The sequence below is a fragment of the Chelonoidis abingdonii genome, chromosome 4 (genome assembly GCF_003597395.2).
Source record: "Chelonoidis abingdonii isolate Lonesome George chromosome 4, CheloAbing_2.0, whole genome shotgun sequence".
Taxonomy (NCBI): Eukaryota; Metazoa; Chordata; order Testudines; family Testudinidae; genus Chelonoidis; species Chelonoidis abingdonii.
In genome coordinates, this window is record NC_133772.1 from 155,556,432 (window position 1) to 155,580,958 (window position 24,527).

A 24,527-nucleotide genomic window follows, 5' to 3' on the forward strand; every position below is an offset into this window, starting at 1 on the left:
CTGCGGGGACCCGCCCTCGGCGCCCCGTGGGGAAAAGGGGGCCCCTCCCTGTGCCCAAGCGCGCCCCACAGCCCCCACCCCATTCATGGAGGGGGCCACCCCCTAACCACCCTGCGTGCACCCCCTGGAGGGGGCTGGGGGGTCCCCACACACCAGCCCTGTTTGTGTGACCCTTTTCTATCCCCGGGTGCTTCCCCCCCATTTGTGGGGAGGTCCCCTCCCTGGATCCCTTGTGGGCTGGCAAGGGGTCCTGCCTCCAAGGTAGCCAGCCCCTGTGGGGTGGGCGAGAGGTGCCCTGGGCCCCCTTCCTTGCTGGCTGAGTGTACCCCAGGGAGGGGAGCAGCTGGGGCTGAGCGTGTGTCCTGCCCCCTGCATCCCCAGGTCCGCGGAGATGTCGCGCCCACTGACCGACCAGGAGAAGAGGAAGCAGATCAGCATCCGCGGCATCGTGGGGGTGGAGAATGTGGCCGAGCTGAAGAAGGGCTTCAACCGGCACCTGCACTTCACCCTGGTCAAGGACCGCAATGTGGCCACCCCCCGCGACTACTATTTCGCCCTGGCGCACACCGTGCGCGATCACCTGGTGGGCAGGTGGATCCGCACCCAGCAGTACTACTATGAGAAGGACCCCAAGGTGAGCCGGGGAAGCACAACATCGGGGGGGTGCCCTGGGTCTGCTGACGAGTAGGTCCCCAAGGTTCAGGGAACCCAGTCCAGGATTACCGGGGTACACAGGCCCCAGATATGCACTGGGGAGGGCCCCTCAGTAGGTGGGTAGCTAAGGGCCTGGAGGAACATACTGGTGTGCAAAGTACCCAGGGCACAGTGGGGAGGGGGAAGGCACTGTGAGTTTGGGACTGCTTCCCTGGGCAGGTCCCCAAGCAGGGACGTGGCTGTATAAACCCCTCAAGTTATGGGAAGGATGGGTGGCTTCTGACTCAAGACCAGGAGTGCTGGAACAGCTTGTCTAGTGAGGGTGCTGAGAGCCATCGAATGAAACTGCAAAACCAGTGTCTGATGGAAACCACTTCAAGCCAGGGGTGCCTGTGTTTATGCTCAAAACCCTCCAAGGTTCAGGAGTGGGGAGGCTACTTCATGTCTGGCACAAAGGCAGCCCTGACTAGGTGCTGGAGATGGGGAGGAGACTTTACTGTCCTATCTTAAACCACTTGTGAGCAAATCTTGCTAAATCTCTCCTTGCTCTTGCTTTGCATTCAGCTGGAACCAGAGGTTTTTAGGGAGAGACATGATTTGCTTCCTCATTTGTTCCTGGTTCCAGGAGCTGGATTTAGACAAACTAGGCCACTTTAAATTGTTTTGCTAGTTGAACAAAACTTGGCTGCAAACACCAGTATCCAACGCTTGGAAAGAAAGTGTTTGCTGTGTTGCACCGCAGCGCTTCTTCCTGTGTGTTCCCACCCCCTTTTGTATTGTCCAATGAGTCTGGTCTACCAACAAATATCTTGAAACCCTTTTAGGGTAAATTAGTTTAAGGGATCAAAAAGGCCAGAGTCAGCCTCTAGCTGACAATTTTACTCAAAATAAAAGCAAAACTAATTGGCAGTGACAGAACTTCAAAGCTGTACATGCTTTAGTATTAAAATTTAAAACTGAGTGTTTTAGGAATACTTTACATGAACCATTGCACAAGTGTAAGGATCCTTTTTTTATGACTGTTGTGAAAGTGCCTTGTTAGCCATGGTTCACAATTGTTTATATATAAACTCATGTTCTTATATTGCTCTGAACTTCAACTGAAGAAGACTGTCAAGCCAGAGTACTTTTTTCTTATTCCCTGGCTAGATTTCTTAACTCTGATCCTTATAATGTGGCAATAAGAAACCAAAAAGTGAGAACACGTGTAACCAGAATTTAAAAGGTAATAGACAACTGTCATATCTCAAGAGACTTGTGTAGTGCTTCCTGTGGTCCACAGCATTGCACATACAGGTGGCATTTTTTTCTAGGAAAACCCAGGCCCTGTAATTCAAAATGTTTTAGAGTAGATGAGGCTTTTAGCAGCATACATGTACTTCATGGAGACCCAGGGACTTCAGGTTCTTGTGGGAACCAGGAACATTGTTGGATCAGATGTAGTGGAGGAGGATGAGAACTCGCGTATCACATGACCAAGTGTGACATGTCCATCCTCTGAGCCCTCGGGCTCCTCTGAGAAGGAAGGGACTGAAGTAAAAAGATCAAGCAGTCTCAAGTGAATTGACGTAACATTCCTCTGGGATCATTGCTTGTCCTCTTTGATTTATACTGAACACAGATCTGTGCTTGCTAGTGGATTAAACAGTAATCCAGTTTGGGACATTATTTGAAAGCCCCTCCCAATTTATCCAGTGTGATTACGTATCACAAGGCTGACCCCACCTTTGCTCAGCCAATGATAATTTCTCATATGTCTGCTTTTGCGACGCGCACCTTTGCGCTCTTTCTCACACCCTGCCTTACATGTGGAAGGAACCTCCTTGTCAAAATTCACAAAGCTGCCACCTTCTCCTCTTCTTAATCCCTCCTTAAACTCGACCTCTGCTGTGATGCGCACAGATCACTAGCAGGCATTGGCTCGAGTGGCATGTAGCTGTGACTGCGGTGACCATTTATGGAAATATACTTGTCTTTACTGTTACCTTGCCTCCCACCTGTTGCATATTGTTACAGTCCGAGATTGTGAGCTTTCTGGGGCAGGGGGACAAGTCTTTGTTTGAGTCATTTGTGCAGCACCTAGTACTGTAGAGCCATGATCCTGGACTAGAGCCTCTTACACTACTGAAAGAAAAATAACGAGCCTCGGAGGAAACTAAATTTCAGGGAACAAAGACTTGTATTATTTAGAATATTTGCATCAAGGGAGACTTATATCTAGATGGTTTTGTTCAGGAAGCAGGGGTCACTTTTAAAAGTACTCTGAGCATTGGAGTCTGGTCACTTTGGCGTTTTTAAAGCCTGGTTTAATTTGAAAGGGCTGCTTAATTTACGTTTTAACTCGGTTTCATAGACATAGGGCCACATGCTGCCCTTGACCTGAACATGCATACCTCCCATTGATACAATGAAACTGTCGGTCTTGGAGGAGTTCTGATACCTTTGTTCAAACAAAACTAAACCTCTTCCACCCTGGACCTACCAGGCCCCTCTCCTCTCCCTGTGTGAGCATTAATTGTTTAAAAATAGCAGTGAGGCCATAGAACACAGGGTTGGAAGTAGTTAGGCCTTTCCACCATGTTGTTGCATGGCATGCTTTATATAACTATTTTTTTTTCCAGCATCCATCCTAGTTCCAGCCTTTCCTTTGGTTCCACGTACAGCATATTAGCAAAAGGCCTGAAGCAGTCTGTCTGCAGACTCAGGAAGAGAGATCTGCATGGGCTTATCTCTACAATCCTAAAGGCTGAAAATGGCTTTTTTTAAAGTGAAATCAGTGGGTTAGGATCCCTCAGCCCCTGCCCAAAGTGGCTTAAGAATTTTTAAAGCCATGCTTATTTTAAATCAAGGCATCAGTGAATAATCAGGATTTTCTATTCAAGGTGTAACCCTAACAAAGACTTAAGAGTCCTCCTGATAATATAAGCTAGTTTTATTACTTTTGGATTTAGAAGATGTCAAAATAATGTTTCCAGATCTTGAACACTTTTGGGGAGACTGTTTCTACATGTTTCAGTAAGATTTGCTTTCATTTTTCTTTGTTTCAGAGAGTTTACTATCTCTCTCTAGAATTTTATATGGGCCGTACCTTACAGAACACCATGATAAATCTTGGATTGCAGAATGCTTGTGATGAGGCAATTTATCAGGTAAGTGTGTTTATAGTGTGGTTTAACTGACTAATATTTAGTCACTTGGGTTTGTTTGTTTGTTTTTTGTTTGCAGGGGATGGAGAATATTGTAGACCAAGAATTCAATTGACAGACACAGTTTTAAATGGCCAAAGTAAAGGTCTTGGAAGAATGTTAACTGACTGGGTGTTCAGTGGGTTGGCTACATAAGGAAATGTCTTTGCTTTTGGCACCATCGGTTGACAGAATGTTACTGCATTTACGAAATTTCAGCATCAGAATAAACCTTGGGGTAAAATTTAACTTCTCCTTTTAACAGGAACAGAAATGTTACTTGTCACTGCTGTCTGAGGCTTGCGGGCTGGTCTCAGAGTAGGTGGTGTATAACAGTTACTTCTTGGCTAACAAGAGTTTGTATGTAAACTGTTATAATAATAATCGGAGATATACCTGTCTCATAGAACTGGAAGGGACCCTGAAAGGTCATAGAGTCCAGCCTGCTGCCTTCACTAGCAGGACCAAGTACTGATTTTGCCCCAGATCCCTAAGTGGCCTCCTCAAGGATTGAACTCACAACCCTGGGTTTAGCAGGCCAATGCTCAAACCACTGAGCTATTGCTCCCCCTCTCTAAATCCAGAGTGACTCATGATTGTTTAGTAAAATGGAGACATGCTGTACATTGATTTATTACTACCAGAGCTTCAAACCTTAACATTAAATTAGTCTGCGTTTTGAGCATAATATTCCAAGACTTTGGGCCAAGTTCCTCCCTGGTTTAAGGAAGCATAACTCCATCAGCTCCAGTGGACCAAGGTTACCTTTGGTCTGCAGTTAGCAGTGTTACTCCTACTTGTGGTTGTGATCCCATGTGATACAGAAAGTGATCTTAAAATCAGCCAATAAACCATCAGCCGATATTCTACCTGAAAATGTAGTACCCAGGTACAGCAGTGTGTGTAAAACATATGCTCTGATACCATGGACATGTAAATCCTAATACTAAAGAGATGGCAAATTGAAATCCACTTAATGTCACAACTTGCTGGAGTCTCAAAATTCTGTGGTCCTGATTCTCAGAGGTGCAGAGTTCTCTCAGTTCCAACTGAGGTCAGTGGAAATCTTGGGTTCTCAGCATATCTGAAAATCCAGGCCCTAAATCAGGTTATTAAACTTTGGGAAAACAGAAACTTGTCCATTAGATGGTTCTCTATAGAATCAATAGTGAAAAGTGGAATAAAACTAAAACATTTAGGATGGGCTTGAGATGACTAATGCAAACCGACTCGTGGCTTGGCTTTGCTCCACCATTCATCATTGTCCGACCGCTACTGTCCTTCCAAAGTTTTGAAAGTGGCTTTATTCCATTCTGCCCTTCACTGTCCTTGTACTCTTGTTAACAGTATGCTCTCTAGAGTGCGGGGCTTTTAAGCAGTTACACAGCAGGAGGGATATTCTTCAAACAACTGGCTCTCCTTTTGAAACATGTTTGTTTCTGAATTTTTCACTTATACTTCACTCTTTCACAATACAAAGAGAATAGCAGTAAGGTGAGGGACTTGTTTTCACAGAGGAATGTGTTAAAATGTATTTGAACAAAGAATCTAATGTTAATGTACCTCTGGAGTTACTGGAATGTACTGTTCTGGTTGATTGGAGAAGATATTTGTTTAAATGTGTTTTTGTTACATGGATGGTTCTATTCTGAGAAATTTTCAGCCTTGATACTTTATTATTGGTATGAACTGAGTAATAATTTTATAAAATATTCTTTAGGTTTTTTAATAATTAAAAATTAATAATTTAACTAGCAGTAGATGCTAGCTTAAATGGATTTTCTATAGTATCTAAAGAAGTCTCTTTGTAAAATATAATGCTGAAATATGACTCTAATCTAGTGTAAATGCGAGGTCTTTGCCCCATATATTGTTAAGCCCAGTTTCATGTGGCATAAACTCAGTTTTCATACAGAGTACAGAATTTTCAAAAATGTTCTATATGAAGGCACAGCAACTTACCTACCAAAAAATGCCTAGCAAACTTCTGTGTTAGAATCCAGTTCCAATGTCCTAAAACTTCTTCACAGTATGTACCATGAGTTGAGTGGTTACCTCGTTAGATATAAGCAATGCAGGATCAGAGTTGGTCTGTATTTGGATGAGAAACCTTTGCAAAAATTGTATAATAGTATAGTATGTGACACACACTGCCAGGTGTGAGGGGGCACTGTGCTTCTGGAGGCACTGTCTTTTGAATGAGATCTAGGGCCGATGTCTTGACTGCTGAAGATCATAAAAATTCTCTGGCAGTGTTTGGAAGAACAAGTGTGTTAGCCCTGATGCCCTGGCTGACAACCAATGAAGTATTGATGCTTTTCATGCTGTTAACCTCGTAGTTTCCGGTGGATAAGCTATTCATTTAACATCCTGAACTCTTGCGTAGCGTTCTTGTTATAAGTGGTTACCATCCTCCAAAAGGAGCTGTGTTTCACTGGTGGGCGAAATGTTTCTCTTCTGTATTGTGAAGTTTTGATGAGCACGTTGGTACCTTCAGATGAAAGGTGCTATATAAATTGGTGCAAGTGGGCTAGGGTTGAGGGGCTAACATTGCTATTGTCCACAGTGCCTGGGACAGGTAGGGCAGCAAAGGTGCTTTGGGGAAAATTCACTGTTGCAGCTGCAGAGATGAGTCTGGTTAAGCTTGGAATCCAATAAACAAGTTCCTTCTTGAGCACCTGCCTACCAGGATAGTAACAAGGGATGATGATGCAGTGCTGAATTAATTGTGCTCAGAGCTGCTTGTAAATGGGTTCTTTGCAGTAGCTCTGTTTGCATCTTCGCTCCTATGTTTCTCCTGCTCCCTTGTGGCAGAGTGGATGTTGTAAATGTTCATTCTGTCACTCAGTTCAAGAGCACCAGAGCTCATCTCTCTTCTGTATATATTTAGCTAGGGCTGGATATAGAAGAGCTGGAGGACATTGAAGAGGATGCTGGCCTTGGCAATGGAGGTCTTGGAAGACTGGCTGGTAAGTGAGCTTCCGGGATGTTATGATTTGAGAACTTGCCAAGCAGTCCAGTGCATATTGGGCATTCTTCCCATGAACGCTAGGAGCACTTGTCTTCCTGCATTGTGGTAGAACTTAGAGGCTCCAACCAGGGCCCTGGTGTGACAGGTGCTGGCACACACACAGTACAAGGACGATCATTGCCTCAAAGTGCTTGCAATTAGCAGTTGACGAGACACCACAAGCAAGGGGAGACAAGGTAACAACATAGTCATCCCAAGTAGCATAATAAGGAGCAGTCTCAGCACATAACTGCCTAATTATAAGTGTAAATTAAATGCTCATGCCGCCTTGTAGCATCAACATTGTGGACAGTGCTGGTGGTAAAGAAATGAGGTTAATATGCAGGGCACTAATTTGTCCCATCTAGGTGATCTCCCTGCCTTTCCCTCACACCCCTCCCCTAATAAAAATGATGATTTCCTTTCATTCACTAAGCTGTCAGCCAAATAGTTTAGATATGGTCTGTTTCGCTCTTGGACTCCACCTGGCACGTTCAGTCTGGCCTCTCCTTCACAGAAGCTCACTATTCCCCTCTTCAGCCAGGAGCTAATTGTAACTTGCAAAATGTTGACTCCAGAAAGTAAAGACGCTGGCTGAATAATAGGATAACAGACATGCAGATCTGTGACTTTGCTATATTTGAACCAGTGGCCCTGCAAATGCTGTCTGTAGCACAGGACCGTTTTGGAGGAAGGTGTGTGTTGGGGGAGGGAGGGACGGACTATGATACTCTTGGCTCGTATTGGTGCAGTGCTGCATATGGGTCGATGGAAAAGGAAGTAGGACTGACTTCCAGACCCTGGTGGTGGTCCCCAGTATCAGACCACCCTTGGGCTTCATTGTCTACTCCGAACACTCTCCAAGGCCAGCTGTATCTTGACTTCCATCTGCACCTGCTTTGAATCGGTGTTTCTTTAGTCCTCCAACTACTTGTTTCTGTAGCATGGGAGGTGGTACGGGTGGTGTGGTAGGCATGGAGTTGGAGCCATATGCATAATGGGGGAGGTGATATGTGGTGTTGCATGGTAGGCAGACAAGGAATTAAAGCAATGGGAAGATGTGGAATGGAACAGAGGTTGACTTTCTCTAAGCCAGGCTTCCATATGCATGCTGTGTAAATGTACCAGTGAACTTAGCGTGCAGTAGGGAGCTCTGTGGCTTTTATATTTGTGATGCTTTGTAAGCTTGTTGCTTTTGGGGGCTGATGAAACCATAATGGGAAATGTTGCTAAATATGTCCCTAAATTTTGTCTGTCCTTAACAGCCTGCTTCCTTGACTCAATGGCAACACTTGGGCTTGCTGCATATGGATATGGCATCAGATACGAATATGGAATCTTCAACCAGAAGATCCGAGATGGCTGGCAGGTACATAAGCAGAACTCTGCTGTTTCCCTCCCCTCTTTCTAGAAGAAAATAATGCATCCTTTAAACACCAACACTGGGGGCATGGGTTACTCGAGATGTTTTGTCCAGTTTATCATGTGTTGTCCAAGATCTCTTAAGTTAGATTAATTTATGCAGTGAAGCTGCATTTTGGGGAGCCAATACAAGATGCAGCCTTCTGTTAACTGGAGAAACATGCCCTGAAAGTCTGAAATGTGAATTTTTGGAGGGTGGGGAGGGGAGGTGGTGGTTCCTGTCCTCCAGGGAAAATGTAAATGCTCTTCTAAATCCCGCCCCCTGCAATTGGCTTTTTGATTAGTATGCCTCAAATCCTAAAACATGAGTTACTCTTGCTTGTAACATGGGGAAAGACAGGGTCATTCCTCCAGCAAAATACCCCCCCGCTCTCCCAAAAAAAGACAGAGAATCCTTTCTACCCACCCCTCTGCAGCCACCACATAATGTCTCAGTGGACCAAAACCAAAGTGTGCCTGTCCTTGTGTCTGTAGCTATTCAACCTGATGCATTGCCAGGCCACACTCCATGCTGTTACATTAGATGGCTAGTGTTCAGGATCTTAAGCCTTTTAGAAAAAAATGCTAAATCTGACACTTCTGCTATTGCAAAAACGTGTGCTTAATCTAGAATTAAGTTTCAGCTGTTTAAGAAGGTGAGTTTGCAGGATGTATTTAATGGTAGCCAGGGGACAGGCTGGGATGCTTGGAATTTCAGCATATCAAAATCAAATACACAACACACACACTTTTTCTGATTCATGTAACCAAATTGCTTCTCCAGTGATTTCAAAGTGCCTCCCCTTGCTTCTCCCGACAGTAGTACAATGTCGAAACCGTGGTGTCAATACAAATATTAGCTGCTCGCTGACTGAGGCGAACATACAATTTAATAGTAAAATAAACACCACCCGGGCTTCTGACTTTTTTTAATGCCTGAGTCATTCAGTCACTATTTAAAACCTAAATGACGCTACCATAGGTTCCAGCCTGTCCCACCAAACTGTGATGGAATTCAGAGAGCTTATGGCAGCTTTTAAATCTAGCTTTCTGGGGAGCATGGGTGTGGTATTATAGTAGTTTGTAGGGGCCCTGACTGAAATCAGGGCCTGTTGCATTGATTTAGATGGAATATTTGGGCCAGGGTCAAAGGTATTAACATAACTCAGTCATTATCCATCATTAACCAGCCTGAAACTAGGTTCAGAGTTTGGTATACAGGGACTTCAGCCTGCTTAGTACTATGGCAAACAAGCCATTAAAAATCCTTATAACCTTTTACTAAAGATAAATCACTTGAAATGTCAAGTATTAAATAAGACTTTCATTTTAACAACATCTCGTGTTTCCTTTAGCTAGAGAGCCTTTTTAAAAGAAAGAAACCCTTCCTACTTTTGATTGACAATGTCTTAGATAGTAATAAGTGTCCTTTTTGGTGAAGAAACAAAAGTTTGTTGAGATAGGCTGGAGCTGTCCTTGCTGTTTAAAGCCCAATCAGGTCTCCTGGATGATGAGACAAAACAAACACAAAAGGAGAGAGAAAAGAACAGCCAAACAGAAAATGCAGCTTCTGTCTCTGACATTGACTTTCACTTGCAATCTCCCTGCTGAAAAAATGCAGGCCCAGAAGACTTATCAGCCCCTCCAAGAATGGACAAACATGTTTATGGCATTGCTTTTAGTCGCCGCTCTGGTCACATGCTTACAGCTATTTTGTAAAATACTCTGGCTAAGCTAGACTCTTATTAAACAGAAGGCAAAAGGAGAGGGAGAGAGGAAATAAGTGAGGAAGGAAAAGGACACACTGAAGGGAAAAGAGGACAAAGTCTCACATCCCAGGTGGTGATTGGAATTTAGCCAGCAACAATGTCATCTGGGCCTTCTCTGTGGCCTGGTCTGATCAGGACATCGCTCAGAATTAGGACAAAGAAGGTCCAAGGTCCCAGGGGATGCTGTGGGTGTCAGCCATGATAAGGCTCGCTGCAGTGTTTGTTGGCAGACAGCTGCTGCTTTTACTGATTTTTTTCCCAATAGTCTTCTTTGTGATTTTTTCCCAATAGTCTTCTCTTTCCCGAAACAGAGTGGTGGTTGGAATACTACATCCTTTCTTCACTTTGTTCATCAATAGGCCTAATTTTGAATACACACCTAGTTTGGGGATTTTTTTTAACCTTGCCAGTTATAATTTTAACACAGTCCTTGAGTGGCATTAGTAAAAACCTTCCTAAATTACATCTGTTTTTTGTCTCCTTTTTGCATCCTCCTTTTAAACAATTTTATATCGGATCATTGTGACAATTTATGAATGTTCACTCCCTCTTAGCAGTTGAGCTTACAGTCAGGGTAAATTTGTAGGCCCAGTTATAACAGGCCTCATTGTAATAGGCACTGTATGGAGATACACCCAGGAGGGGACAGTCCTTTCCCTGAAGAGTTTGTCAGCCTTGTATATCTAAAGCTGCAAAGGGTGGCAGAAAGAAAGTACCATTCCTGTTTTACAGATGGGGAGCTGGAGCACAGAGAGATTAAATGACTTGCCCAAGGTCACAAGGAGTCCATGGCAGAGCCAGGACGTGAAGCCAGGTCTCCTGAGTCCTGTCCAGTATCTTAACCATATAACCCGCCTTCTCTCTGTTACGCAGAGTTGGCCCAAAAAGCATGAAACGCCTTAGCAAATGACAAATGCAATTCTACTTGAGCACCAGTATTGTAGGTTGGTAACATTGACTTGTTGGTGCTTGCAGAATACTAAGCTGTTTACAGCATATCTTGGCATAGCTGCGTTGCACGGAGAAACAATGGGCCCTTTGAGTTCACCCAAATGAATTGTCTGTTCAGCAGCAACTGGCCAGGCTGAGGTGTTCCTGCCTTGCCGCTCTGAAATTATACTCTGGGCTGACAAGACGCTTCCTTATTGAACTCTGCAGCATTTGAATAATAAACAACTCGTTTATTTTGCCCATATTTGAAACCTGTGTGCATACTGCAGTTATAGAGCAGTTAGATGCCAATGTGTAGCTGTAAGCTGTGGGGTTTGGTTAGGAGCTTGCGGTGGAGGAATGGCACCAAGGGAAGATGCTTAGCTGTGGCACTGCCGTGCAGGAGAAGCCATTTATAGTCCTGGGGAGAAATTGAGCCATAATATAAAAATGCATAAATCTCCTTGACCTCACTGAAAGCTGCACCCACCCTGCTGGGAATGAATTTGGTGTCTTGTGGTCACTGGGCAGTAGAATTGGAAGACTGATAACGGCAGTGCATCTCTCCCTGGGGCAGGGAAAGGTTACTTTTACATGGCTGAGGAGCAGCATTGGCCAACCCCCAACAGAAGGATTGTGATGACCCAGGGCCACAAAGGAGGGGAAGGAGAAGATCCTTGGGGCTCTGTCAGACAGAAGCCCCCCTTTCTTTCCCACAAAGGAGAAAGCTGAGGTGAGGAGAAGGGAAGATGCACTTGCAGGGACAAAATATCAGTGAGCACTGGCCTGAGTGGAAATGAAGTCAAGGAGGTTAGAAATGGAAAGACCTAGGCCAATCCCAACCCTCCCCCAAGAAAGGAGGTTCTTTCCTGGCTCCTGAGCTCAAAGGTGCCCATTCTTAGCAGGGGACAGCTTCAGTCCTTTGGGTTATGGGCCCAAGCTTCTGGCTCTTTGCAAATTGGGAAAGTTCTTTCTTTGTGACAGGCCTAGCTGTCCTCTGTCAGCTGCAGTGCTCCAGTCTTCCTGTTTCTTGTGTGTTAATAAGCTTTCACCTGGAGCTGTAATCTAAAACTCCTTTTATTAGCATAAATCTGTGGTATCCAGCTCTTCTAATGGCCCTGGAAAGTGTGTGTGTGTGTAAATATATATTTATTTTAAAGTCTAGTCAACATTTTATGTTTGGCATGGGCTCTTATCTGCCCTGCTCTTGATTTTACAGAATTCTATCTGACTCACGGAAAGGGAGCAGTGACTAATCGTATGAACAGCCAGCCTTCCTCAAGTGTGCAGTTTATAACGTCTTTCCTATTAAAGAGCTGCTAGTTAAACAGCAGGGCAATGACTTTTCTTCCTTGCTCTTTGATTGCTTTGTCTTAACGTGGCCCTGTCCTGTACTCCTATGACCTGTACATCATTGCTGTCTCCTCTACAGCTCTAATTCAGCAGCATTAAGGTGGTGTCTAATCTAGATTCTTCCATTTAGCAGTACTTCTTCATTGGGGTGCCAAGCTGCTTCATTAGCAGGTCTCCAGTATGAGGTTTAAATTCTGATTAAATCTGTTCCTTTCTCATCACACTCACAAGATCCAGATGAGTTAGTGAGCAAACAGGGAACCAATTACCTTGTAAACAGATCTGGTCTTAGACTATTATAATAATCTTTGTCTAGAAGAAAGCATATTAGAAGGAATGCTTCTCTGTCAATGGTCATCTGCCTCTCATGGAGCTCCAGTGCTCTTATAGCTCTCAGAATACTCTGATATATTTGGAGCTGTAAGGTCTTGCAGTGTGGTGGAAGACCCAGCTTTCAACATCTTTTTTTTTAAGCAAGTGAGTTGTTGAAATTGGGGAAATAATTAACTGAAGATCTTGCAAACCGATAACCAGGGTTCAATGTAGAGATTACAAAACAGAGATGCCCAGGCTAACCCGTGACTGTCAATGTGAGCAGTTACTGGGATGTTAAAAAATTTGAAATAAAGCCTTTTACTGGTTGATGTTGCATGAAATTAAAAGTGTAACCATGTAAAGATACCCTAAATGTTTCTTCTTATAGCCTGTTACTTTTATTTAAAGTGAACAGGAAGGGTCAGATTAGAGATGCCCGGTGTGGGTATAGTTTGCTTGAATTTTCACATGAAGATACCACAGTTGAAAGGAGAGAGCCACAGCTATACAGAGAGCAAAGCAGTCTGAGCGCAGAACTTCTTAGAGCAACTGAAAATGAGCTTAGAAACTGTAAATGGACACTTCAGTGTTAAGTCATTATCATAAAACCTCTGAGGCAAGGGGAGAGAACTCCCAAGCTAAGAGGGACACATTCTACTAGGTCTGGGAAAAAAAGTCATATCCCAAGAGATGATGCATGTCCAGCCAGAGGCACACCATATAGTACATGCTAAATGTCCGTATTTCATGCAACTGTTTCGTGCACCAAAACAATCAGGAAGTTGACTCTCATTACAGACAATCAAGAGCGATTGTTTCTGGGATCTATCGCTTGTGCTGACATAGAGCCTGCCTGGAGAGTGAAACTGAATATTCGAACTGACATCACGGTTATCTCAGAAGGGACTTGCAATCAACTTCAACCTCTCAGGCCTGGGCTACGCTAGCGGGGGGGTTCGAACTAAGATATGCAACTTCAGCTACACTATTTGTGTAGCTGAAGTCAAAGTATCTTCGTTCGACTTACCTGGCCGTCCTCACGGCAGCAAGTCGACTGCCGCGGCTCCCTCGTCGACTCTGCTTACTGCTCCTGCCGAGGTGGAGTACGGGCGTCAATTTGGGGATCGATTTATCGCATCTAAACGAGACATGATAAATCGATCCCCGATACATCGAACACTACCCACCGATCCGAGAGGTGGATTATTCCCATTGGTGTAGGGAGCATCTTCCCTGCAGCGCTCCAGCTGGAGCATCTTGGGTGTAGACGAGCCCTAAGAGAACTCTCTGCCCCATGTGTTAAGTGCTCCCTCTTATGCGTTAAGGAATCGTGTATGGGGTGTGTGTCTTTGCTGATCATTTAATCAGGCTATGTCTGCACTACAACCTATACCGAAAAAACTTACATCACTCAGGGGTGTGACTATTCCACCCCACCGAGCAACATAAATTACACCAGCATGTTGGCGAGAGAACCACTGGCAAAGAGCATCTTCACCGCACATGGTACAGCTATAACTGTAGACCTGGCCTTACAGAATGATTGCCAAACCCTGTATTATCCAGAAAGTGCTGCAGAAGGGAGAAGTAGACTGGAAAATAAGAATGCAATAGTTGCAGTGGGGGGAAGTGAAGCAAACCATCAGTGTTTACATAAGAGGATAAATCCAGAATCCCCTAGATGCCAGTCAGTGCATGGACAGAGCCTCCCTCAGATGTTTGTCTAAAGTTATCCCCCTTGTTGAAGATGAAGGGCAATAGGTCCCTGGATATCTGTTTGCTTCCTGCATCCTGTACCACTAAGTTTCTCTGACCTAGCACTGTCTGACCTTGTTACACTGCTAGAGATAAGGGTATGGAAGACGGGTAATAGCAAAAGCCACTCGTAAACAATTAGATTGTAGCTCTCATGTCTTACTGACCAAAACTGACACCTAATCAGGCTGAGGATAAGATTAAGGGGGAGGATGTCTCCTCCTTAGTCTTCTGCATGATGTGACAAAATGACCTGCCAGACCTTTTGCTCCAACCATGAGGTAAGAGAACATTTGCTCTTCTGCAGTGCAGCAGAGAAAGGTCTGATGACACTATTTGAAATGTGCAGTTGATATGACCACCATATACTGCAATACTTTATTGGATTGTAGTGTTTAAGGTAGTTGCTTGCAGCATAGATGCATTGCTGTTGCCCAGAGTTTGCTTAAATTAAGAGACAGAGGGTGTGGGGGTGGTAAAAGTCCTCCCGCATTAAAAAAAACATTTTTTGCCAAAATAAAATGTAAAAATAGTTGCTACTTCCCTTCCTCTTCTCTCATGTCTCAAGTTAGCAGAGGTACGAAGACAGTGTAGAGGCTAAACTGACCTAGCTGTCTTTCAGTTCTTTGAGTCCCAACTGCCATGTCCCTTTCACAGTGGCAGATGCCTCATTTCTATAAAAGATGAGTGAGTTCCAATTGTCCGCATATATTGAGTCTACTTACCCTTGATATTACGTGTTCAGCAGTAGGCCAGCGATATGCAGAGTTGCCTTCCAGTGTTAACACTGCAAAATAAACCACTTTTTTTGTTCCATTCTGAAGTAAATCAAATGCTGAGAGAAACACACAGCTCCAAGGAATAATCTGAAGCACAAATGTTTTTAACAATCTCTACCACCACCACCCCTCCCCAAATTTTCCTAGGACTGTGCTCAGTATTGATAAAACCAAACAAAAAAGCAGCCCTATTCTTTCCAGGGTTCAGTAACTGCTTTGCAATTCTCTATCCTCTTTAGGCCTCATCCCAGTATCTAAATCAGAAGCAAGAACTGAGGCATTTTTCCATGATAATCTTTGACCCATTACTGCCCTGAGTCCACTTATTAGATTTCTCTAACTTATTCATGTGCTTCCTGTTCACTTTTACATTAGTAGGCTGGCTTTCTCGAGTACATCTACACTGCAAAGAGAAACCTGCAGCACACAATCTGAGCCCAGGGCTTGTGTGATTCAGTCTGCGGAGCTAAAAACTGCAGCGGGTGCCTGGGCTCCAAGACTCCCCTCCACACACTGGCTTTGATTCCAGGCTCCAGCCTGAGCCCGAACATCTATGCTACTGTTTTTAGCCCTGCAGCCTGAGGCCCACATGCCAGAGTCAGTTGACCCAGGCTCTGAGACTCTCCACCATGCATTTTTCTTTGCAGCATAATCTACCCGAAGAGCCCTCCAACTCCATCCTAATACTTGGATGTACTCTCTCTATTCTGTGTCTTAAAAATATCACCTTTTCGATCCCAAATGTTTCCTTGTTGCGTTAATGCAAACAGTGGCATGTAACTTGTTTGCTTCATTTTGCGCAAGGTGCAGGTAAAAAAGGTTCTCTTCAACTATCCCCCTTCTAGGTGGAAGAAGCCGACGACTGGCTTAGACACGGCAACCCCTGGGAGAAAGCCCGTCCCGAGTACATGCTGCCTGTCCACTTTTATGGAAGAGTGGAACACACCAAGAGTGGACTGAAGTGGGTCGATACGCAGGTACTGATGTGAGCTGTGTCGTGCATAGGCACTTGTGAGCTGTTGAAGGAAATGCAACTCTTTTTTTATTTATTTTTTTTAATAAGCTAGAAACTTTGAGTATTTTATCCTGAAAGAAAACTTCCTGCAGTTCCAGTGCAGGAAAACTGATGCCTGTTGTTCCTTTGCTGTTGTTTAAGAGACACTGTGGCTTGCTAGAAGAGTGGTCTGCTTAGGAAGGATAAACTGGGATAAATCTGAGGTGGCGCCCACATCTCGGTGGCTTATTCCTTCCATAAACCCCAAGGATGCTCAATGTGACAGATCTGTGATTACACCTGAATTCTATTGCAGCTCTTCTTGGCCCTGCTTAACCTGGGATCCTCTTTTGTGTTAAATACAAAATCTGTGGAAACCGCCACAGAGCTTTGAATGTCCCACCTGCATTTAATGGCCAATTTAAAGTGGGGCAGTCATCTGGTGGCAGCCTGTCACTAGATGAAGAAGCTCTAGACATCTAGGGGGAGGTGGAGGTGGAGGTGGGGAAAGAGATTTCTTTAGAAACTGCTCTACATGAAACTTAAACTCTTATTACTTAATGTAATTAGTAGAAATGGAGGAAGTTAATAAGATTCAGCAGGTTGTAAAGTAGCATTCTTTTATTACTCTTATCATATTATCATAGCGTCCTTCAGCATATTTGTTCAGCTGTTTATGTCCACGGAAATGAACTGATGCTCTGTATTGTGGTCAGAAAAGAAGTCGGCAAGATGCAGCACATTCGTGCTGCTGACAGGAAATGAGCCATAATCATCTAAGAGGCCACAGCCGAGGGAAGGCTGGCCTTGCAAAGAAATTAACCAAACATTTTAAAGCACCTCCTAGCCCTGGCCTTGCAGTCTCGGCTCTTTCCAGTACTAGGAGTAGGAATGAAATCTTCACCTTCATCCCTGAGCACAAACAAACCTGGCAAAATATATAGTGAGCTAGTAATGGGCAAACCTCTGACCAGGCCTCCGTGCTGGTAACTGCTCAGCCTGTAGATAACATGAAGTGTCCTGTGCTGACAATGCAATCTGTCGGTGTGGGGTTCCCCAGACACCCCATCTTCAGATCGAAGTCTGAGCAACTTCTCTTTCCAGGCTGGAGGGGATGAGTGCAGATTAGCTTTTCCATAACACTAACACTCCCCCTCTTCTTCCTCCCAACCCACCCCGTGTCCTGAATTCTAGCACTTTCCAAAATATAGATGGCTTAGTTGGAGACCTAATTGCAAATTTAAGGAGCTGTCAGTATTTAACCTGGTTAGCCATAACTTGCTTTTCTAACTCTATTTATAACAGTTTTGTGCATTTCAAGCACGATATCTTTCTGGCAACCTTTTCAGGTTTAAGTTAGCAAGAGAATCCCAACAATGTTCTGAGCAACAGATAATTTGTATAATTAGCGGTGCCAAACGGACTATTAAGGGCCCGATCCAGAGCCCATTGAAGTCAGTGGAGAGACACTTGCTGATGCCGTTGGGCTTTGAATTCCATGTCATTTCAACATACGCTTTCCGTGGGCCTGATCTATTGCTCTTTGAAGTCAATGGGAATCCTTTTGTTGATGTCTGCTGGTTTTGGTCAGGCCCCATGCGTAGCCTTGACTGACGCATGTAAGGGTGTACTGTGTTTCTGGGAATAGTAGAAGTATCGCAGGCAGTCACACTTTAATTCCAGCCTCTCCTCTATAAAAGACCTCTAAATCTGGCTCACCACAGGTCATACTGTAACCCCTGTGTAATAGGTGGTCCTTGCCTTGCCCTACGATACTCCTGTGCCTGGATACATGAATAACACCGTCAACACCATGCGGCTGTGGTCTGCTCGGGCACCGAATGACTTCAACCTCCGAGACTGTGAGTAGCTCTTCTGTGAAGTATTCGCTTCTGTCCTGAATCTCCCCACCTCTGAGGCTGATCGCGTGCATTGAAGTGAGGTGGGAAGAGGAGGGGTGCTGCCAAGGAGAGTAGTGACATGACGTGGATAATGGAATGCTGCTGGGATAAGGACTGGAACTTGCTATTTAACCATTTATAAATGGAAGTTACTGGGGGGAGGTAGTCAGAGGAAGGATCCAGTTTGAATAGCCCAGTAACTGGGCCTGCGCCTGACTCACCTGTTTTGACAGTCAAGCTTATGTTGTTGCTTTATTATCCAGTTCCCCCATCTTTCTGTAATTCCTCTGACTGTTCTTAACTGTCCTGTGTGCAACCCATCAAGCCTCTTGTGCAAGGTGCACTTGCACTGACTCAAGCCTTCCCTTGTAGTTAACGTTGGAGATTACATTCAAGCCGTCTTGGACAGAAATTTGGCTGAGAACATATCACGTGTCCTCTATCCGAATGATAACGTAAGTCATCCGAAAACTGCTAAAGGTTTCACTGCTAGAGGCTGTTGCTCATTCCAGTTTGACTAATTAGCTGAAGAAAAACCTCTTCATGACCAGACAGGGAAACAGATTACTCCTGCTCTCAGTGCCAGACTACTGGAGCAGTGGGCATATTGGAAACATACCAACAAAAGAACAGTGTGTGTGTAAACAATGCCTCCGTGCACTGTGGGCAGTGAACATTGAGCAGTTTCAGTCAGTATCACTTCATGGTTTTCCTATGTTAGCCTGATACGATGTTGAGGTTCCAAACACTGCAGAGGAGTATTTTAAAATATTCATTGCAAAGGGGAGCAGGGGGGTTAAAAGTATCTAAGAAATCTAGAAGCACAAGTTCTACTGAAAGCTGTGACTTGTACTCCTAAATCACATGGGCACTCGACAATACCACCCGAAATTTTAGAGAGAGAAATGAAGTTATGCATGTTGTAAAAGGCTGTCTTTCATAAACCCTGAATTTTGTGACTAATTTGATCTGACAAGGCCCTTTAAAGAGAGAAATCAACAAATCTGGTTTAAGGAGTACTTCTTCAATCCAAAACCAGGCAGGCTGATGCTCCCGCTGAACTCACGCGTGGTCAAAAAATGGCATGAGGATAAATTCATTGTTCCTTTACTATTGGTGTGCATCCGGTCGCTTTTGTTTTGAAGCCTAATGTTAGATGCCTGAGTTTGAAAATGTTGGCCTAAGATATGTTTGGCTTCCTATGTGTTTCATTGCCAGAACTCCTTTTCACTGCCTCAACAAAGCAGAGAACTGGCTCTAGTAGGGATGGGATTTGACATGTCGTCCAAGCAAGGCATGCTGGTGCCCTGCTCATGTACGCCTAGGAGCGTGAAGAGTTACTTCCCACCTCAGTTCAGCACAAGGAGTCAGTAGTTAAAGGTTAAAACCAATCACAGGGATTATAATACTGAAAAGAATCCTGTACAAATGAATTTTCTTCTCATCCTTTTCTGCCTTTTCCCTTTGGCGATTTCACTCACTGAAGGCAGGCAAGGGAAAACAAACTGAACAGCTTTCTTTCTTTCTGGTCACGTTGTTTTTCATTCTCCTGCATTGGCACAAAGCCACGATGTTGGAGTGGCAAACGCTGCGGGGGAAATACCAAAACCAAAAAGTAATATCTTAAAACCAACCCAAAACAAAAATTACATTTTTTTTAGCAAATTACATAGGAAGAAGTCCATTTAAAACCAGTCAATTTGACTGGGTTGCATAGTACAAATGGTATTCAGCAAGATAGCACTGTGAGGTTAGAACAATCCAGATCAATTAAGCTCAACCAACTGAGAATTATGCCCTGTTTGTATTGCATCTGTCCCTTAAAGGTTCAGATTATGTAGCATTCCCTGTCTGTTCTTGCTTGTAGTTTTTTGAAGGCAAAGAGTTGCGACTGAAACAGGAGTACTTTGTTGTGGCTGCCACCCTCCAGGATGTCATCCGACGTTTCAAAGCATCCAAATTTGGAAGCACAGAAAGCATTCGAACTATATTTGAGTCTTTTCCAGATCAGGTAAACGTCACGGGATAATGGCCGAGTGAGATCTGTAATGATTGAGTTTCAAAGCATGCATTCCACTTCCTCATAAATGTTTTGGTGGTGAAGACCAAATGGTCTCTCAGGATCTGATATGGTATTTCCTAGACTAAGAACTTGCTTTCAAACCACTCAGCTTCAATGGAGGGAACAAATTCGTGGAAAGGTAGCACATTTGACGTGTCTTCAAGCAGCTAGCTAAGAGACAAAATGAAGGATTACACGTTTGGTTGCTTGAATTTTGTATTAATTTTTATAGGTAGCGATACAGCTGAATGACACTCATCCTGCACTGGCCATTCCTGAATTGATGAGGGTTTTTGTGGACATTGAAAAACTGCCATGGACTAAGGTTTGGAAAATCATCGCTGTGCTTTTTCTGTTTCCTGTGATAGAGAATACCAAATGTTGCAAGTGTAGCCTTGCTAAAGAGCAGCTGTCTAGATAATCCCTTAACTTTCTCATGGCGTATGATATAATATTGACAAGCTTCTTGGGTTTACCCCTATAATCAATAGTGTAGCTACAGGGGAGCGGGGCAGCCACTGCTCTCCCACTGAGCACAAGTGGCGCCTTTTCAATTTCTTGGCGCCTTTTTTAATTTTTACTCACTGGGCGGCGCTCCGGATTTTCGGCAGCACTTCAGCAGGTCCTTTACTTGCTCCATGTGTGTTCGGCGGCACTGAAGGACCCACTGCCGAAATGCTACCGAAGACCTGCAGAGCGAGTGAAGGACCCGCCGCCGAAGATCCGGAGCGCAGCCCCATCAGTAAAAGTGCCGCCGGGTGAGTAAAAGCCCTGCTTTTTTTGTGATTGCTCCCCCGGATTGTTCCACCTGGCTACACCACTGCCTATAATCTAGCTAAACTGTGATCAAGACCACAAAGTTGAAGAAAGCGATGGGTAACGGACCTTGTCATTACAGCTTTAGGGGCTTACGGAGGCCAATCTTGTAACTGCGTATATCAAGTTTATCTTTAACTTATACAACCTTTTGTAAGGTTTCTGCTATAAAAGAATGGATCTGTTCAGAAATCAAAAGAAATTACTACTGAAGAGGTAAATCTGCTCCATGCATAGTCCTACATTTTCAAGAGTCTGCTAACACTTTTGCATGTGTCAACATCAGATTTTTATATATACAATATAAAAAATATGCACAAATTGGGTTACATACACACAAGTGCATTCACAAATCCTCACTCTGTGCTTGCTCAGTGGGTGTGGCACACGCCAGTCAGCTGTTCACTGATATGTATGTATTCTTTATACATACTCTTCTGAACACTTCTTTTGTTACACATGTAAGCTAACTGACTACCAACCCTTTGGAAACTGAATCCTTTCCTGTGCAGCACAAAGCCTTCTATGCAAAGATGCTCATTCTATAATATGGTAACAGCCTGTTAAATAGAGACAGCTGATGACTATAGTACTATAGGCTTCTCTAAACAAAGGCTCACTGTTGTAATGATTTGTCTGGTATTTATGTGGCGAGGATTTGTAAACCTGCTAAAACTTCTTAGATAAAAATAAATAGTTAAAAGTAGCTATTGGGATACACTAATATTTTCATGCAGGATATGGAACAGCAGCTGTCTAGAACAACTTCCTCAATAATCTGCATCTTGCATCCGATGAAGTGGGTATTCACCCACGAAAGCTCATGCTCCAAAACGCCTGTTAGTCTGTAAGGTGCCACAGGACACTCTGCTGCTTTTACAGATCCAGACTAACATGGCTATCCCTCTGATCTTTAGAGCAGTAACTAAGCTAGGATTTATGGAACCAGTAACTAGCAGCCACAGACTGTAATGTTCTGTTTGACTAGGACAATCTGGAACCCTCTTATATAGGAGGTTTTTTAAGTTATAATTTTATTAAAGTTCACCATTCAATATCCGAATCCATGGGAGTTTGTTTTAAAAAGCCTGTTTCTTATCTGGATCTGCAAAATATGAGTCTCCCTGCTGGAACTGTGTAGGTGTATTGCAAGGAACTGAATTTCCCTTTGTTCCACAATGTTCTTGCTTGTCAAAAGGCCTATTTCATCATAGGTCATGAGAGACCATTGGAGGGTCCAGCACAGATTGACAAGTTGTTTATTGGCATTAGTCATCCAAGAGGCCCCAAAGGAGAACACAGCCCTGTTGTGCTAGGTGTTCTTCATTTACCTAGTAAGAGCTGACCATTTACATAGAGGAGACACAGGAGGGGGCATCATCCCCATTTTACAGATGGCGAATGCAGAAACAGGGCCTGTCTACACTCGAAATGCTACTGCTGCAGCTGCACTAGTGTAGAATTTGAGTAGGTACTACCCATGCCAATGGGAGGGGTTCTTCTGTTGCTGTATTTAATCCACCTCCCTGAGGGGTCTCTCTACATGGGGTCGGGGGGTTAGACCACTCAGAGGTGTGGATTTTTCACACCCCTGAGCGATGGAGTTAAACTGATTTAACGTTCTAGTGTAGGCCAGGTTGCAGAGATTGTTACTTTCCTGCTATGCTTCAGGGAGTCTGAAGCAGAGCCAGCCCCCAAGCACATACACCCCTACCTCCACCTAGTGAGAGGGAACGATACGTATCCCAGGGCTGGGCCTGAGTAAAGTTTTTTTTGTCACAGAGTGGGTAGCATGTGGGTATTGTACAGGTTTGAGGGGTCCTTGGCTTTACTCTTTTAACCATTATCCCCCCTCTATTAAACACCAGGCCTGGGATATCACCAAGCGGACCTTTGCCTACACAAACCACACGGTGCTCCCCGAAGCACTAGAGCGCTGGCCAGTCGATCTTGTGGAGAAGCTGCTGCCGAGACATCTGCAAATAATTTACGAAATAAACCAGAGGCATCTGGATGTAAGTAAATTGAAATGAAACTGACACTGGCTCTGAGTGCCAAACGCATCCCACTGTGGGAGGGAAAAGGAAGCATCCTGTATCTTGCTGGGCTATGCCAGGGCATGGCGGTTGTAATGGACTGGCTTCTCTCTGACATGGAATCTGGATCTGGGGCTGTGGGGATTTGTGCTTTATTTTTTTCAACAGAGGGTAGGGGAAAAAGGGGTCCTTGACATAAGGATTGGGCTAAACCACAGGCCAGCCTTTTCTGTGCTTGTTCTTTATCCCAATCTGGCTCTTGTTTGATCTGTCGATTTTTTTAACAAGTCCCTCTGAGGAACATCAGGTTATTTCCTCCTGAAATATTAAGCTCACTCTAGACAAGATGGAGTGTAAAATAAACAAGGGAGGGCTTCAGTCTCCTGGACATGAAGGCCTCTTTGCACTCTGGCAGCACAAAGGGGCCTTTAATATGAATGCAAATCCAAGCCAGGATGCACATTAACAAAATCTGTCTCTCTAGTCCTGCCCCCCCCACCCCTGGTGGAATGTTTGTTTTTGCATCGTGCTGTATCAGAGGCCCTATAAGAAAGCTCAGTGTGGGGGGAATCACAAACACTAAATTGGTTCCTAAAGGAAAAACTGGTGAATCAAACCACTTTGCCAGTGGGTAAAAGTGCTTTGCCCAGACACATGGAATATTTATTTGTGGGAGCAGGGGAGACCGGATAATGTGTTCGATTGACCAGAGGGGGCAGAGACAAGGACTTGCAGATGTCAATGATCCAAACTCTTCACAAGGCTTCAAATGCAGTAAATGATGGGGAGGAGAGAGGAACAAAACAGCTAGAATGGCAGTGTAACAGGGCGGATTCACCACCGCGGCACCTCCTGCTAGTTGGTTTGGGAATTAGCTCTTTCAGCGGCGTGCCTTCACTCGTGCTGTCTCGCCCTCTGTTACTTTCTCGGTCTCCACCGTCCTCACAGTCGGACCCATGTCACTCCCAGACTGCAGCATCTGCTTCTGGACACTGCCCTCCTGCTGTGCCCACTCCACTGGCTCGCCCCCTGCCCCCCCCCCTCTTTCTGGGAGACCAGCAGTTTCTGGTTCTACCACTTGCCTCAGTGGCTCACTGCAGTCCTCAGTCTAGCCCCTTCCTCCAAGGGCAAACTGCAGTCTGGCCTAGCCACACATCACTGGCAAGGGGGGGAGCGGGGGGGGAGAAAGGAAGGACCCAGGTCTGCCTGCTACTCTGGGCCCTGACCCAGGGACCGTCTAGCAGCAGCCACTTACTGCCACCCTCTAACTCTCCTCTTCTGCCTGCTTCCCTGGGCCATTTCCCCATCACCCCAGCACTTTCTCTGCTGCTTTGTGTCAGGGCCCCAGTCTGGCAGTCGTCAGAGCTCCCCCAGTCTCAGCTGACCCTGCCCAGCCCTGCTCTGGCTTAGGTGCTTCTCTAAGAGCCAGTTCTTGCTTTGTCCTCCGGGAGAGAGACTGGGCCGGCTGCAGGCACCAGCAGAGGAAGCACATGCCTGGGGCAGCACATGCTGAGGGGCGGCATTCTGGCCATTCTTGGGGTGGCACAGTCTGAGCGTGTTTTTGCTT

General features: G+C 44.8%; 1 protein-coding gene across 2 annotated transcripts in view; it reads left to right on the forward strand.

Annotated features, from left to right (window-relative positions):
* Nucleotides 1-345: 345 nt before the first annotated feature.
* Nucleotides 346-24,527, forward strand: part of PYGL (glycogen phosphorylase L) — a 33,280-nt gene continuing 9,098 nt past the window's right edge. Inside the window, exons 1-10 of one of the 2 annotated variants that reach the window (XM_032775546.2) lie at nucleotides 346-634; nucleotides 3,702-3,803; nucleotides 6,730-6,808; nucleotides 8,115-8,218; nucleotides 15,997-16,128; nucleotides 17,896-18,007; nucleotides 18,419-18,501; nucleotides 19,914-20,057; nucleotides 20,341-20,433; nucleotides 22,793-22,939. In XM_032775546.2, the coding sequence (XP_032631437.1) occupies nucleotides 392-634; nucleotides 3,702-3,803; nucleotides 6,730-6,808; nucleotides 8,115-8,218; nucleotides 15,997-16,128; nucleotides 17,896-18,007; nucleotides 18,419-18,501; nucleotides 19,914-20,057; nucleotides 20,341-20,433; nucleotides 22,793-22,939 (1,239 nt within the window). In that variant the 5' untranslated portion in view covers nucleotides 346-391. The remainder of the gene's footprint in view (nucleotides 635-3,701; nucleotides 3,804-6,729; nucleotides 6,809-8,114; nucleotides 8,219-15,996; nucleotides 16,129-17,895; nucleotides 18,008-18,418; nucleotides 18,502-19,913; nucleotides 20,058-20,340; nucleotides 20,434-22,792; nucleotides 22,940-24,527) is intronic. The other variant, XM_032775539.2, reaches the window with a different exon arrangement.